The sequence below is a fragment of the Phacochoerus africanus genome, chromosome 3, assembly GCF_016906955.1.
Source record: "Phacochoerus africanus isolate WHEZ1 chromosome 3, ROS_Pafr_v1, whole genome shotgun sequence".
Lineage (NCBI taxonomy): Eukaryota > Metazoa > Chordata > Mammalia > Artiodactyla > Suidae > Phacochoerus > Phacochoerus africanus.
In genome coordinates this window covers 84,503,511-84,521,626 of record NC_062546.1, presented here as the reverse complement: position 1 = coordinate 84,521,626, position 18,116 = coordinate 84,503,511, and the positions used below count along the sequence as shown (strand labels likewise).

Sequence of the window (18,116 nt, the reverse complement as noted above, 5' to 3'; positions counted from 1 at the left end):
ACAAAAAAAAAAAAAAAGGTAAAATAAAAAACAATAAAAAAGAAAACTTCATATAGCAAACACTAAAGATTGCTTAAATAGAAAAAATTAAGTATCAAGACAAATTTTCATCCAGGCAACTAACCCTTTCCTAAGCACTATGACACAAAACACATTTTATTTATGTAGCTAATGTTTCAAGTTTTTCATTTTTTAAAGTTTTATTGAAGTATAGTTTATTTACAATGTTGTACCATAATGTTTGAAGGTTTTTAAGACAGTCAAGATGTTAGCTAATTGTGTCTATAAAGAAGTATTTGGAGTTCCCATCATGGCTGGCAGAAGCAAATCTGACTAGGAACCATGGTTGTGGGTTCAATCGCTGGCCTTGATCAGTGGGTTAAGGATCCAGCATTGCCGTGAGCTGTGGTGTAGGTCAGAAGTGCCTCCGATCTGGTGCTGCTGTGGCTATCATGTAGGAGGGCAGCTGTAGCTCAGATTAGACCCCTAGCCTGGGAATCTCCATATGCCACAAATGTGGCCCTAAAAAGCAAAAAAAAAAAAAAAAGATTTGACTCAAATTCTTCCTCTTTTGAAATCCAAGCTATCTCCTGTCTTGTGGATCTTATTCATCTAAGATTTTGGTTCAGTATCTTCCACAAGAGTCCTAATTCCTGACCTTTACTACACTTTTTTTTTTTTTTTTTTGGCCACATCCCTGGCATGTGGAAGCTCCTGGACTGGGGACTGAACCCACATCGTAGCAGCAATCCAAGCCACTGCAGTGACAACGCCAGATCCTTAACCCACTGTGCCACAAGAGAATTCCTAATCCACTTTTACTTCAGCCACTCACATATACACCGTTCCCACTGAAAAATTTGCCCTGACTTCCAGGTATATACACAGTTCTCTCTTTCACCATCCTCTAGGATCCCCTAAAAAAGGACAGAGGGAAAGTAAAAGGAAATGTAAATGCCCAAGGATGAAAAGCAGAGTTAAGGAAACAGTAAGTCAAATATTTCAACCCTGTTTGGAAGACCAAAAAAAAAAAAAAAATTTACATCCTAAGTGCTTTCACAGCATCCTGTAGAACCTTCAAAAGTCCCAGAAATTAAAGGTAGCAGAAAGAAACTACACAAGGAAAAGTAAAACAAGGCTTAAGAAAAAGAAATTGTTGGAGTTCCCATCATGGCTCAGCAGTTAATGAAGCTGACTAGCATCCATGAGGATGACAGTTCGATCCCTGGCCTCACTCAGTGTGTTAAGGATCCAGCACTGCCTTGAGCTGTGGTGTAGGTCACAGATGCGGCTTGGATCCTGCGTTGCTGTGGCTGTGGAATAGGCTGGCAGCTATAGCTCCAATTCGATCCCTAACCTGGGAACCTCTGTATGCTGTGGTTTTGGCCCTTAAAAGACCAAAAAAAAGAAAAGAAAAAAGAAAAAGAAATTGTTAAAATTCTCTTCATGGAATAGTGACATCCCCAGGTTCCCTTCCAGAGCTGGTATAAGCAGGTAGTTAACTACCACCTCCATGAATAAATGAAAGAATATATGAAAAAACAAAATGACGCAAATGAAGAAATGAGGCAAAAATTTAGGAAACGCTAAATTTTATGAGAAAAAAAATCATCTCAGTACATTACTGCCTCAAAAGTGAACAACATTCACAGTATAATATATTCACTGTAATACTATCAATTTAGCCAAAAACATAACATATAGATAGGCTAAAGGAAGTCCTAGAAAAAATTAACTAAAAGAAGGTTAGTAGATTGATATATGTATTTACATTGATATATCAAGAAACAGTAGTGCAAGCACAGTATTTGGAAATCTGGAAGTAATTACCAAGATTAATGGCTAAATAATAGACGGTGGTTACTTTCTAGGCCACTGTCATGTTACCTGACTTTTATCATGTGCACGATATCCTTTTAATTTTTTTTTTTTTTTGGCCACGCTTACGGCATATGGAAGTTCCCAGGCCAGAGAATGAACCAAGCCCCAGTAGTGACAATGCAGGATCCTTAACTACTAGGCCACCAGGAAACTCCCCTTTCCATTTTCATTTTTAAAAATATAAAGAAAATGTGCTAAAATCTTAAAACTCCTGTATACTTGTCGGACAACAATGCCCTATCCTTCTGGTGCTCACTCCTTTGCTTCCCATTTGTCTTTTTTGTTGTTGTTGTTGTTGTTGCTATTTCTTGGGCCGCTCCCGAGGCATATGGAGGTTCCCAGGCTAGGGGTTGAATCGGAGCTGTAGCCACCGGCCTACGCCAGAGCCACAGCAACGCGGGATCCGAGCCGCGTCTGCAACTTACACTACAGTTCAGGGCAACGCCGGATCGTCAACCCACTGAGCAAGGGCAGGGACCGAACCCGCAACCTCATGGTTCCTAGTCGGATTCGTTAACCACTGCGCCACGACGGGAACTCCTCCCATTTGAATCTATATGCAAATTCATCATGACCTCCAATCCCTGCCGATATCCCTCACTATTCTCTAAGCAATTCAGCCTTCCAGATTCCCTTCTCTTTTCTATGCTGCAACACACTTTAACCTCCACCTTGGCAAAGCTCTTTGCTCCTTTCCCACAACGGCCTGGAGGGAAAAACACCACTGTTATGACTATAATCATACTTCGGTGGTGCTTCACTACTAGTAATACAGTCACTGTCTCAATTCTCCTCAATAGCAATTAAAGTCACTATTTTCTCCTGGCCTTCATCCTTGTATCCAATACCTTCTCGCAACAGAGCAGCTTGAGTCCACTTCATAAAAAACAAAAAACAAAACTAAAGCTATGAACTATGATGATGAACCTCCTAAGCTATCTGCCTCTACCCTTCCCAGCTCCACATTTTCCTGTACCGATGTTTAACTCCTTACTTCTGTCCCTGGAACAACCCCTATTAAAAATAAAACTAACCTCAGTCTTCTTGCAATTCACTTCTTACCAGTTCCCAGTAGCCACTATACTTTTCTTTTAGAGCCACCTCCCGGTATGCCCACATTATCAATTCCCAAACCTTTACCTCACTGATGCAATAAGCTGCCTGTACCACATCATTCCACTGAAATTGCTCCCCTAGGATCACCATTAATCTTGATGCTAAAGACCCCACTATGGGTGTTCCTCGAATTTCTTTCATCACTTCACTATAGCAACTAGGGCCATTTAATCTCCCTCCTTGAAAACATTCTCTTCTCTCAATGTTAGCACCACATCCCTTCGCTTAGCTTCTTCCTTTCCATACTCTTCAGTATCCTTTGCAGGCCCCTCTTACTCTGCCTGTCCACAAAGTGTTATTGTTCACTAGGGCTCCAGTCTTCTCCTACTTTTCACTCTACATTCTCTCCCTGGCCAATCTCTTCCTTTATATATGGTGATGACTTTACAACTACCCTCACTCCAGGATACATGCCCCAGTTTAAAACCCTTAGAATCCAAGAGTTCACTTTCAAAACTTTTTGAAGATGTATAGTAAATTCATCTCTTCTTACCTTGCCTATTCTTTCCCTGCGGTTTTCCTAACTTCAGTGATGACAAACCTAGTTGCTCAAGTTACAAACCTGGGAATCATCACAGATTTTTCATATTCTTCTCCCCTCATATCTAAGCAATTGGTAAGTCATGTTGATCCTGTTCCTTCTCTCATCTACTTCCTCATTTTCACTGACCTACTGACTCTATCTTTCATCTACAACATGGCAATGAACTCAACTGTTTCCAATACAATTTATACCTCTGTTCCTATCTATCCAACCCAGTGCAACCAGACTGACGTTTATTATACCACACATAATCTTTGTCATTTTCTTTTTTTTTTTTTTTGCTTTTTAGGGCCCACCCGAGGCATATGGAGGTTCCCAGCCTAGGGGGTGAATCAGAACTACAGCTGCCAGCCTACACCACAGCCACAGCAATGCAGGACCCTTAACCCACTGAGTGAGGCCAGGGATCAAACCCACAACCTCATGGTTCCTAGTCGGATTTGTTTCTGCTGCACCTTGATGGGAATTCCTTTTTTTTTTTTTTAAATCTTTGTCATTTTCATGCTCGACATTTCTGCACAAGCACAGAATCCAGTAAACTCCTTTGCACAGCGTGTTAGTTCCTCGAGGACATCTATCTGAATCCATCTCCTATCGATCTCTTCCTTTACACTTTTATTTATTTTTTTCGTTTTTTAGGGCCACACCTGTGGCTTATGGAAGTTCCCAGGCTAGGGGGTCCAAGTGGAGCTGCAGCTCCACAGCAATGGCAATGCCAGATCTGGGCTGTATCTGCGACCTATGCCTCAGCTCGCAGCAACGCCAGCTCCTTAACCCACTCAGCGAGACCAGGGATCCAATCTGAATCCTCATGGATACTAGTCAGGTTCTTAACCCACTGACTCACAATGGGAACTCCCTTTATACTTTTATTATCTAGTTCTCTTACACCCCAGACCCCTCCACGCACTGTGTGTGTGTGTGTGTGTGTGTGTGTGTGTGTGTGTGTGTGTGTCAGAAATATATTTCCTTAACATGGCTGCCTGACATATACCCATTCATCCAACAGTTCAACTCTTATCTCCTCAAAGAAGTTTCCCTGATGCTTCCAAGCAGACTTAGATGCTCTTTCTTGCTATGCCCTCACCATACATACATTCAATAAGCAACTATACCTTTTTTAGATATTCATCACTCTTATTCTTTGAGCTTGATAAGAGCAAGATAAATAGTTTTTCTTTTTAAAAGACTCAATGCTTAAATTTAGCTCACGATCACCGCAGTCACTATTTGCTGAGTGAATAAACCACATTAAAAAATATTCTTAATGTTGAATAAGCAGAACAGGCATTTAATGTTAGCAGTTCTACCAATAAAGTTAAAATTTCTTATACTTAATTACTAGAAGAATCTTTCATTATTAAAAGCACATATTTCATTAATTTCATACAGCTTGTATGTTGTTAACATTTCATAAAGAAAGATGACTATCTGATTAATAATTAAATATTTTATGATAGTCAACTGAAGGATTTTTGTATAATGGTCACTTTATATGGGAGGAGGGGAGAGTTCTAAAACAAGTCCCAAAATATTTTACTTAAATAACCATGAATATCAAGGGCTTCCCTCCTTCCATGCCTCCAAATAAGCCATAAATACTAAAGAGACATAAGTTTCATTTTTCTACATGTATGAAAATTAGTAACTGTTTAGCCTATTTTAACACTAAGGCCATTTTTTCCTTGAACACTACATAGTATTTTAGTACATAAAACAAAGTTCCTGAGATTAACTCTCTCTGAATATCTTATAGGTGTTTTGTTTTTTGTTTTTTCTGCCTTTTTGCCTTTTCTGGGGCCGCTCCTGCTGCATATGGAGGTTCCCAGGCTAGGGGTCTAATTGGAGCTACAGCTGCCAGCCTACACCACAGCTCAAAGCAATGCCGGATCCTTGACCTACTGAACAAAGCCAGGGATTGAACCCGCAACCTCATGGTTCCTAGTTGGATTCGTTAACCACTGAGCCACAACGGGAACTCCCTGAATATCTTATAGTTGATTGATATTTGCTGCTGAATATTTCAAAACAATTTCATCTTAAAAAAAAACATATGGAGCTCCCGCTGTGGTACAGTGGTTAAAAAAATCCAACTGCATTGGCTTGGTCCCTGTGAAGGTACAGGTTCAATCCCCAGCCTGGTGCAGTGGGAAAAGGGATCTGGAGGTGCTGCAGCTGCAACACAGGTTGCAACTGTGGCTCAGATTCAATCCCCGGCTCAGGAACTTCCATATGATGTGGGTGCAGCCATAAAATAAAATTTAGAAAAATAATAAATTTTCTTTAATTAAAAAAAAAAAAACTTACCTCTGGATGAAAAAAAATTTCAGGTCCCAAGAATCTCTCATATCCAACATCAATGGAAAATTCTTTCTTTGAGATAGCATTGATTCCAGTATACTGTTTAATCCACTTTGATCCATCTGTATCATACTTGTTAAATTCTTTTACTAAATCTGGGCAGACATAACTATAGCGCTCCTAGAAAAAAGAAGCAAGTAATTTTTTCCTCGTTTCAGGAAAAGTGAAACAGAATGGTATATATTTCAGTAAACTAGAATAAGACTTGACAAACTATGAGTCAGCTCCTAGTGTTTCAATGCTATTTCATGAAAACTCATTAATGTCATCCAAAATTTTATACTGTTTCAATAATTAAGGAGTTTGTATTCTAGAAAAGAGAAAACATAAAATACATGAAGAAAATAAACAGTTGACATAACCACAAAATACAGAAGAGGTACAAACTATTAGGTATAAAATAAGCTTCAAGGCTATATATTGTAAACATGGGGGATATAGCCAATTATTTAAATGGAGCACAAACTTTAAAAATTGTGAATTACTATACTGTACACTTCTAATTTATATAATATTATATATACAGCAACTATGCCTCCATAAAAATATTTTTTAAAATACTGGATATGTAGATCTTTAATACCTATCTGGAACAAAAGTGATTATGGTCTAAGTAAATGAGCAAAATAAAAAAGCTGAAAATATAAACTTCTCTTTTTTGCAGTATCAACTATAAGGCTGAACTGCTGCATATTTGGTTTTATGTCCTAAGTAGAAGTTTTCATCAAAAATACAAATAAAGCATGATGGCCTTCCCACTGTGGCACAACAGAATTGGCAGTGTCTTAGGAGCACTAGGACACAGGTTTGATTCCCGGCCTGGCACAGTGGGTTAAGGATTCAGAGTTGTTATAGGTTATAGGTTATAACATTCTATTTGCAATGTGTACACTCTTGATTGCCAGTCTCATTTTTTTAAAAGAAAAACACACATTTCACCTATTTTTATACATCAAGGATTCTATCCAACGGACGCAAATATTATTACTGATAACCAAAACCCATAAAGGGAAATAATCCTGGAAAACAAAAGATAATTTGATTATGTCACATAAAGTCTTCTTTCTCCAAACCTTGGAAGTAGGAATTACGTAGAAATGATGTATGCTATACAATAAATCCTCGGTGTTCTTAATTTCTAATGCCACAGAATTCCCCAAAAATGTCGAAAACATTAGTGTTCATGTTAATTTTTACGTACTTGAGGTGACTTTTGGCAACCATTTACTAATTCCTTTACTTTCTAAGAAGTAGTAAATTCATTTTCATTCCTAACCTTTGACAAGCAAGGAAAACACTGCAAGCATACTTAAACTGATGGAGTTATTTTTACCTGAGCAGTTCTGCCTTTACATATTCAAAACATGTGAAAGCCAACAGAATTTTTTAGGTATGTTGACATAAGGTATTAAAAAAATAATGCTCATTATGTTGGTATTTTGAATGAAACCCTGATATAATAAAGACTAAAAGAGCACACAAATTATTAAAATACCTTACACAGCCTTTTTGTCATATCACTTAAGCTGAGCCCTGTCGCTATTCTACAGCTAAATGAATCAATTACATCACAAAATTTTTTGCAACAGAAACTATTAGAATTAAAGTAAACAAGTCAATGAAAACTGAGATGTGAGGACTTTGAAGTGAACTAATTACAAGCATATCCCATTTTACTGTGCTTTGTAGAAATAAGGTTTTACAAATTAAGGGTTTCTGGCATCTCTGCATCATCAGACGACAGCATTTTTTAGCAATAAGTATTTCTAAGATATGTACTTTTTTATTTTTATATTTTTTTTTGTCTTTTTGCTATTTCTTGGGCCGCTCCCGTGGCATATGGAGGTTCCCAGGCCAGGGGTCTAATCGGAGCTGTAGCTGCCAGCCTATGCCAGAGCCACAGCAACTCGGGATCCGAGCCGCGTCTGCGACCTACACCACAGCTCATGGCAATGCCAGATTGTTAACCCACTGAGCAAGGGCAAGGATCGAACCCGCAACCCCATGGTTCCTAGTCGGATTCGTTAACCACTGCGTGACGAAGGGAACTCCCCCGTACTTTTTTATAGACTAGACATATGCCACTGCCACTTAACAGACTACAGTATAGTGCAAACATAACTTTTAAACCCACTGAGAAACCAAAAAATTTATGACTCACTATTTGCTTCACTGTAGTGCTCTGGAACAGAACCCACAGCATCTGTAAGGTATGCCTACATTTATCTTTACTAAAGGGAATAATTACAAAAATGTATGCTGAAGTCAACTGGTATAAATGTTCTTCTATGTTAGTCCTCTCTAATATGAAATGTTGAGAGCAAGCAAAGGGTTGCTTATCCCCCAAAATTTCCTACTAGAATTACAGAGAAAAAGTATATATATAATCAAGAGTAGTGATTTTAACTGGCTAACAATAGATTTTTAAAAATATTTTATTTTCTTTCTCCTTTTCTTTTTCCCTTGATTTTTCATGTTAATATTATAAACGTGACTTTAATTTTTAACTGAATTTTCTTTTTTTTTGTCTTTTTGCCTTTTTCTAAGGCCACACCCATGGCATATGGACGTTTCCAAGCTAAGGGTCTAATCAGAGCTACAGCTGCTGGCCTATGCCAGACCACAGCAATGTGGGACCTGAGCTGCGTCTGCGACCTACACCACAGCTCATGAGAACACCAGATCCTTAACCCACCGAAGAGGCCAGAGATCAAACCTTATGGTTCCTAGTTGGATTAGTTAACTCCTGAGTCGTGACGGGAACTCCCTGAATTATATTCTTAACATTATTTTTTACCTTTACTGCCTTAGCAGTTTCCAAGGATTGCTCTGGAGGAATTCCTACTTCTCGGTCTCTCAGCAACTGCTGAATAAAATATGTTATATCTCGTCCTGCGATTGGAATGTGCTTAATACAGCTGCCAATCACATATCCTTCAGCCTAGACAGAAGAAAAAAAAAATAGTGTCAAGTTTACTTTGAATGTTTTTTAAATCAATACAACCTAAATATTTAATCATTAAAAATCAATTTCTCAGATTACTGTATTTGTATTCTCAAGTATTGCTTTATCCCAGGAGAATTCTTCCAGTCTTTATTCCTCAACTGTATTCCTTACAGTTAACTTACAGTAGATTTATATATAGATACTATGTACAAGAATGGCCAGCAACTTAGATTTATTCTCCCACTGCTAAGAGTTTATAACCAAGACTGAAAGGACTTAACAACATAGAAATAGTGAATTTCAGAAGTAATAATTCTATAAAACAAATTCATAAACTTACTGACACAATGCAAAAGTACAAAATTAATGTAGCAAAATTAAATTTCATTAACAAAGAATATTAAGGATTTCCTTATGTTGCCAATGACAAAATATCAGAGACTGGATTTATCTTCTCACCTTTATTGAGAAAACAGGACAAATAATGAAATAAAGGTTTTTCAGATATTTGACAATAGGCAGAGTGGGGCAGTGATCCCTAAGAAAAGGGAAAACAAACAAGGTAAGTGCTATGAACATACCATCTTCCTGCTTAGGAAGAGTTCCCAGGCAGAAATAATGTGAAGGAGAACCCAGAGTCTAGTGTGCTCATTAAATTAAGGATACAGAATGTAGATTTCAGGGAGGTCAGAGCAGCTACAGTTTGCAAGTCAGACTACTAACGAGGAAAGAGCTACACAGAGAGCTCTGGACATCTGAAGAGAGTAACACCTTAACTGACTAGTTCATTCATGTGAGGAAACCATCAGAGCCTGAGAAAGAACCTCTGGAAAAGAGTGGGCACAAGAGTCCCAAAGCTCACACACAGACAGGAATAGTTTATACTACCATTACTAGCCAGAGTTTAAAGACCTCAAATAGCACAACGAGTCAAGTCTCAGAAGACTACTGCCTCTCTGTAATGGAGACAAAACAGGCTAAAGCAAAAAGATTGTTCGGGATGTGATTAAGAATGTTTAAAAGGAGATCCTAAAAGATTCGAACTGACTCCTAGGAACTTAACTGTGTCCCAGGAAAAAAATCTTAAAATATTTAAAGGAGACCAATAACCTAGTTCCTAACAATGTGAATACATAACCCCTGACCAGGAGAAAAATCAATTTATAGAAGGATAAAGAGAAAAATCAAAGATAACAGAATTAGTAGACAAGGACATTAAAAAGTTACCATATACTTCATATGAGCAAGAATATCAATGGAAACATGAAGAAGAGAGAAATGAAAGACGGCCTTTTTATAAGACCCAAAAAGAACTTCTCTAAGGAGAAGAATAATTGAAATAAAAAATACATCAAATGTGATTACAGTAGATTAGACAATAAAAAGAGAAATAAGAACTATTCAAAATGAAAAGAAAAAAACATTAGAAAAAATTGAACAGAACATCATAAAACTATGAGACATCTTCAAGCAGCTTAATATACATATAGCTGAAGACCCTAAAGAGGAAAGAAAGGTAAAAAGACATGTGAAAAAAAAAAGATAAAAACTTTTTAGAAATGATGAAAACTACAAATCCATAAATCCAAGAAGCTCAATAAACCCCAAGGAGAGGAAATGAAGAAAACTACCTTTAGGTATATCACAATCAAAGGGCTGAACACTAGTGGACCAGAAATATATAGAGAGAAAATATTGAAGTTAGCCAGAAATAAGAAACATTACATTCAGGAGTTCCTGTTGGGGCTCAGTGGAAACAAATCTGACTAGTAGTATCCATGAGGATGCAGGTTTGATCCCTGACCTCGCTCAGTGGGTTAAGGATCCAGCATTGCCATGAGCTGTGGTATAGGTCGCAGATGTGGCTAGGACCTGGCGTTGCTGTGGCTGTGGCGTAGGCTGGCAGCTATAGCACCAATTTGACCCCTTTCCTGGGAACCTCCATGTGGGTGTGGCACTAAAAGTAAAAAAAAAATTAAAAAATGAAAATAAAATCAAAACAAAAAAAGGAAACATTATATTGAAAGGAACAAAGGAATGACAGTAAGCTTATTTTCAGAAACAATGTAATAACCTACAAGATAATAGAGCCACATTTGAAAAATAACTAAAATGAAAAATCTGTCAACCTAAAATTCTATATACCAAGTAAAAACATCTTTTAAAAATTAAGGCAAAATCAAGACTTTTTCAAAGGATGTACATAAGCTGAAAGATTTCGTAGCCAGGAGACTAGAATTATAAGAAATGAAGAGAGTAACACCTTAACTGACTAGTTCATTCATGTAAGGAAACCATCAGAGCCAGAGAAAGAACCTCTGGAAAAGAGTGGGCACAACAGTCCCAACATAAAGGCAGAAAATAATAATAATAATAATAATAACACTGATAATGATAATAATAATAATAACAATGCTGGATGGAAATTTGGGTCTTCCAAAGAAAGGGAAATGGTATGTGAATAAATACAAAAGAATTTTATCTCTTTTTTAAAATCTCTTTTAAAGATGACTATTTGTTATGGACTAACATGTCCCTCCCCTTCCAAAATTCTTATGTTCAAATGCTAACCCCTAATGCCTCAGAATGTGTCTTTATTTGAAGACAGTCTTTAAAGAGGGAATTTAAGTTAAAATATTAGAGTGGGCTCTAATCTGATATGACTCATGTTCTGAAAAGAGAAAGAGATTAGGATAGACACAGAGGAAAGACCATGAGAAGACACATGTAGATTAAGGCTGTCTATAAGCCAATGAGAGGACTCAGAAAAAACCCAACCTGGCAAACCCCTTGAGCTTAGACTTTTTGGTCTCCATATCTGCGAAAAAGTTAATAATTTTCTATTGTTTCAAACACTCATTCTGTAGTACGTTGTTACAACAGCCCTAGAAAAACTAATATACTAATTACAATGAAAAAAATTAATAATGTACTACTGAGTTTATAACATGTAGGAGCAAAATAAAGGACAATGGTAGTACAGACTAGAACGAAAGTATGCTCTCGTATCATTCTTATTTATTAAAAGGTACAGTATTATTTGTAGTTAGATTGTGATAAGCTACGGATGTTTATTATAAACCCTAGAGCAACCCCCCCAAACCAAATGACAATAACAAATACATAGCACAGCTAAGAAGTCAATAAAGCAGATAAAATGAAATTATAAAAAACACTCCATTAATTCAAAAAAGCAGGAAAAATAACAAGAATACCTAATTCTTAAAATTCTTACTAAAACTCATTCTTTCTTCTTCAATTTGCTAAATCCTTTTTGCGAATTCCTATTCTAATATTATCAAGATAATGAAATTACTGCTTAGTTGTATAGATGGTAAGACTGCAGTCAAACAGAACCAGATCAATCCTAGTCCTATGACCAATTATTTGGCAACCTCAAGCAACTCTCACATATTTGCATTTTATAAATGAGTAAACTGAGGTCCTCAAAGCACAATATAATCTATATCATAGATTTTGAGATTTAAATGAGAATTTTAAATGAAAAATATAAGAATTGTTAGTATCGCTAAGCAATATACATGTATGCACTTAATCCTCAAAGCAATGTTATGACATTGGGCACTACTGGGATTATTACTGCCATTTTGAAAAAAGGGGAGGAGTCCCAGTCTCCTGAGAACCTGCTGCAGGTTCAATCCCTGGCCTGGCATAGTGGGTGAGGGATCCGGTGTTACAGCAGTTGCGGCAGCTTAGGTCACAACTGTAACTGGGATCTGATTCCTGGCCTGGGAACCCCACATGCCATGGGGCAGCCAAAAAAGAAAAAAGAAAAAAAAAAGGAAAAGAATATAGTAGCACTAAGAAAGAAAAATATGCCAACTAAATTATAAAAAGCCATCAAAATATGGGACACATCCTAATTTCCAAGATATTAAAGTATCCCCCAATGTCAATAAAATAAAATGTGGACTAACATAGGGTGAAACATTATTTGGCAAAAAATAAGAAATGAATACATGCTACAATGTGAAAATCTTAAAAACACTGGGCTATGTGAAAGACGCCAGTCACAAAAGAGTATACTACTCCACTTAACAGGTAAATCTACAGAGACAGAAAGTAGATTAGTGGTTGCAAGGAGCTGTTATTGGGGGAGAGTGAACACTAAAAGACATAGGGTTTCTTTTTAGAGTGATAAACATGTTATAAAATTGACTATAGCAATGGATCTACCATGTGAATATACCGAAAAAAAAACCCACCAAATTGCTTTCTAAATGAATAAATTGCACAGCATGTGAATTACATCTCAAGAAAGCCGTTATTTTTAAAAGGGGGTGGTTATTACTAAAACTATTATGACATTGGGAGAGTGAATTAATGACATCTAATCCAAAAGTAGTTACTCTAAGGATGTAATTCTCAACAGAGGTTGCCTGGTGCATTAAAAATAGGAGTAAGAGTAATGAATAAAGTTCAAAATAATTTCATTCCTTATGTGATATTAAATATTAAAAAAATTATTTTAAAAGATAAACCTTTCTATATATATACACCTAATAATGATGAGTATGAATGTGAGTAGTCATTTTGAATCTATTAGGCACAATAAAAAAATCTAATTTGTCATTAAGAATTGGAAGCAGAAAAGCCTTGGCAGAAAAATGCTATCTATAACAAATAATCCAATCTAATACATTTTTCTTAACGCGCTTGATTAAATTCAAGCCATAAAGCACAATCACAACTTGAGCTTTTTAATTCAAAAATATAATTCCCCAAAAGTCATTAATGATCACATACTTTCAACTAACTACTATTTAACAATTAACCTATGCACCAGTATGAAATCTGTTAATTAAGGATAATAAAAACTATCAAGTGGCTAACATATGCATGCACGTACACACACACACATGAAAACTGGAAAACTGAGTTTCATGTTTAAAAAAAGAAAGCATAATATATTCCCATTCCAGATACTCTAATTTATCATTTCTTAACTATGAATCAGAAACCACTTCTAACAATTTTCTAACTGTAGTATAAACCCATAGCAAAAAAAAACAAAAAAAAATCATTTTGTAATTTGTTTACAAAATTCTAATAATAATTCAAGCAAAATACAATTATAGCTGAACAAATGGCCAAACTAGAGAAAATTTTTCAGTATAATATTTAAAGTTTTTAAAAGTGGCATTAATTCATAAAATCTAATTTTGCCAGATGTGTTACTTGGTATCCTGTTCAGTAATTATAAAATATCCTTACCACTGGGATGACATGAGTGACACCGTCTCCGCTGTCTATTACCGTACCAGTCAACGTCCGTTCTCCTACTTGTCTGGAGGTCCAAGATGCAGCTAAGGCAAGAACGGCCTTGAACAAATAAAAATAAGACAGGCAAAAAATAAAAACAAAGAGTTAATAGGAAAAAAAATCTTTTACTGGAGTACTTTATACGATTTTAAATGTAGTTTCTCTGAAAATACAAAGTTAATTTATATTATGCAATAAAGTTGTTCACATCCTGCATATTATTAAGGCAACTTACAGTCTTATATTAGTTTTTAGGGGCATATTTATATATTTTTCATATTTTAATGAAGGCCATTTCCCCCCTACAGTCAAAACAAGGTGGAAAACATGAGATAGTCTTACTAACATGAAAAAATACAGTACAGGACTTCAACTACGTTTAAGTGGGCTGGCCTGTAACAAACCACATATAAGGTGAAAGTAGAGAAGCACATAAGAACCACCATCAGTTAATTAATACATAGACAAGTATCACTATTATTAAGATTAGCTCCAAATTTTCTAAGTGTAGCATGTCTTTAGGAATATGTAACAAGATATTTAACCACAGAAAAGGCCACTGTACACTTCCAAATACTATGACTTAATTAGTAAAACAAAGTTAATGAAATAATATTTTTCTACAAAAAAATCCTGGCACAGGCAATAAGGTACAATTCTCTTTATTAAAAAAGTTTGGAATTAAGAAAGTAACACTACTAGTTCATTCTAAAAAAACTAAATTTCATACAAATCCCAGCCTCAAACAAGATAAATTACTAATAATTAAAAAAGAAACCAGAGCTCAGCTGGCTTCGTTTTACCTACTTGCAATATAGCAACTGAAAAGGACCTAGAAAGATATCTAGGCCATCCTTCTATTTTAACACAGGATCACACCATAATCATTCTGGGCTAACAGAACCACATAATAGTTTATTACTTATTAAGATTTTGTGGTATGCCAGGTATCATATTTGCTACAGGGTTAAAAGACAAGTAAGCAGTAAGCTCTAATTCTGAGAAGTGGGAGAAAAGCTGTTCCATACAGATATATACACAAATGAAGTGCAATTAAATACTACAGGGATTTATGATATACAGGATAAAGAGCAGCACAAAGGAGATGGTGGTCAGGCCTACATCGTGGTAATAAGGCATTCAAAACAGGCTATGGAGTTCCCTTATAGTGCAGTGGGTTAAGGACCTGGTGTTGTCACTGCAGCAGCCCAGGGTGCTACTATGACACAGGTTCGATCCCATGGCACAGGTGCAACAACAAAAAAACAAACAACAATAGCAACAAAACAGGCTGTGGAAAAAGGACACAATGAATGTTACAAGGGCAAATTAATGTATACATAAAGTTCTTGACATAAACTCTCAAAAAGGATACCAGGAATGTTACAAAGGTAAATGAATGTGTACATAAAGTTCTTGACATAAACTCTCAATAAATACTAGTTCCCTTTTTTCCATCCTATAAAAAGCTTTGAATTATCTAAAACCCATTAGCTTACTTCCTTTAATATTTCTCTTTTGCTGACTAAACAGCTCCCCTCCTCTACTATGCTTTCTAACTACCCATTCCATAGAGAACTACAATATGCTTTTAAGTTAAGAAAAATATACACATATTTTAACTGTAAATTCAACCAGATTAAAATTTAAGAGTCAAGCTCATCCTGACTTATAAACTTGCTTACCTGTACAGCAATGTATAAGCCTGGAACATTGAAGGACTCAAACATTATTTCAGCAGTATATTCCCTGTTTTCTGGAGTATTCAGTGGAGGTTCAGTCTATTAAATTGAATAACATTTTAAATAGACAATATCAAATTATTTTGATAACGTTACAGACAATTTTAAGTGAGAAATAATTTATTTCAAACACTGTATTTAACAGTCATTAAACTCAGAAATACAGACACAGAGACCAAAGAAAAACTTTAAAGAATTCAAACAGATCTATACATATATGAAAACAATATGGTTATTCACATGAAAAAAGAAAAGAAACAATTCCTATGTCATATTACTCATAACGACTTAACACTGAGAAAGGAAGAGGGAGAAGGAGGAGATCCTGACAAATCACCCTGCAAATGTGATAATGACAGACCTCCAGGCAAATACACCAATGGTACCTGCTACTGGAATAACCCTCATCTGTGTAATGTTTTTAGCAGGGTGTACCTGGTCTGTCTACAACTACAGTAAGTAAGCCAAGATTCTACAAATTTATGGCATACCTCTCTGGAAAATATCAGTAAGTTATACAACTACTAGAGTATAAAATGGAGATGTTTACAAAGTTCTCTTAAGCTACGTGACTGTGAACATCACTTAGAAACTGGTGGGTTAAGTCTAGGCCAGAACACATGCTAATGAGCCAAGAAAGGACCTAAGAAACAGCGCTCACAATCCTGGACTTTATATTTCATCTATACTTCAGGAATATCTAAATCATTTAAATTACTAACGCTTGAAACTAAGTAAGATATCTGAGTCTTATAAGCCTTATTCAATTAACCAGTCCTTTTCATTATCTCAAATATTTAAACTTGAAAGGCAAAACTTTAAACTTTAGAAATACAGAATTAGTTTTCTGACCTTGACATAAAGAATGATTTCTTAAATTTAAAGAGCACAAATTACAAAAGGAAAGACAGATAAAACTTAAATTCATTGAAAAGTAAATCATTTTTTAAAAATTTAAAAGACATTTCAATAATTTTTTTTAAAAAACTAACTAGAAATACTCTTTTTCTGTACATAAAACCTTTACCTTCTAAACTACCTGATGTGTTTAAACTTATTTAGGAGAATTTTCTAATTATGTTCAAGAGTTTGGCAATAATTTAGTGATAGGTACACACAAAATTAAGCAAACTAAAAAATGAAGACAGTTAAATTATAAGCACCAGGAAAAAGAGAAATTCTATACAAAATAAAATATAATCAGAAGACCTCACAAGGAAAATAAACAAACAGCTAATAAGCACATGAACAAGTATTCAACATTATGAGTCACCAGAAAAATGCAAATTAAAACCAAAATGAGAAAGCTTGCACACCTACCAGAATGGCTAAAAATAAAAAGAATGGCACACCACCACTTGTTGGATAGAATGTAGTGTACCAAAATCAGTAACACATTGTTGGTGGGTGTGCAAAAAGGTACAACCCCTTGGAAAATTTTGAAGGTTTCCTATAAAATCAATTCTGCATCTACCCTATGACACAGCAATTCCATTTCTAGGTATTTACACAAGAGAAATGAAAACGCATCCACAAAAAGACTTGTATAAGAATGTCACAATACCCAAAATATTCACCACAGTCAAAAGCATCAAACAGTCCAGGTGATCACCGATAGGAAAATGGACAGTGAGGCATATTCATACAATGGAATACAACCCAGCAAAGAGCAGTGAATTACTTGTATATGTGACAAGAAAGATGAATCTCAAGATAATGGTGAGTGAAGTCTTAACAAAGAGCACATCTTACACAATTTCTTCCATTTATATGAAACTCAAATATAAGTGTAACATCTGCGCAGGGAAAAATCATAATAGGGGTTGTCTCCATGGCATAGCCGGGATTAACTAGAAAAGGGCATGAGATGACTTCCCCAATTAATAATAATGTTCTATATCCTGAGCAGGGTTTAGGTTACACATCCGTATATGTATGTCAAAGTCAGGGGATGGGCAAACTACATCATGCATTCTGCAGGCCAAATCTGATCCACCACTTGTTTCTATAAATATGGTTTTATTGGAACATAGCCACAGCCACTCATTTAAGTACTACCTAAGGATACTTTCCTGCTACAGCAGAGCTAAGCAGCTGCAACAAAGAACACATGGTCCACAGAGACAAAAATAATTGCTACCAGCTTTACAGAAAGTTTGCCAACGCCTAGTCCATACCCATAAAATGGTAGGGTTAAGATGTGTGTATTTTACAGAACGTAAATTTCATATAACAGAAAAAA

The 18,116-nt window shown here is 35.8% G+C and overlaps 1 protein-coding gene across 1 annotated transcript in view; it reads right to left on the bottom strand.

Annotated features, from left to right (window-relative positions):
• ACTR3 (actin related protein 3) overlaps positions 1 to 18,116 on the bottom strand; it is a 62,243-nt gene that overhangs the window by 14,060 nt on the left and 30,067 nt on the right. The window contains exons 5-8 of the mRNA XM_047772086.1: positions 15,818 to 15,913; positions 14,085 to 14,192; positions 8,700 to 8,843; positions 5,849 to 6,022 (exon numbers count right to left, since the gene is read on the bottom strand). Of these exons, the coding sequence (XP_047628042.1) occupies positions 5,849 to 6,022; positions 8,700 to 8,843; positions 14,085 to 14,192; positions 15,818 to 15,913 (522 nt within the window). The remainder of the gene's footprint in view (positions 1 to 5,848; positions 6,023 to 8,699; positions 8,844 to 14,084; positions 14,193 to 15,817; positions 15,914 to 18,116) is intronic.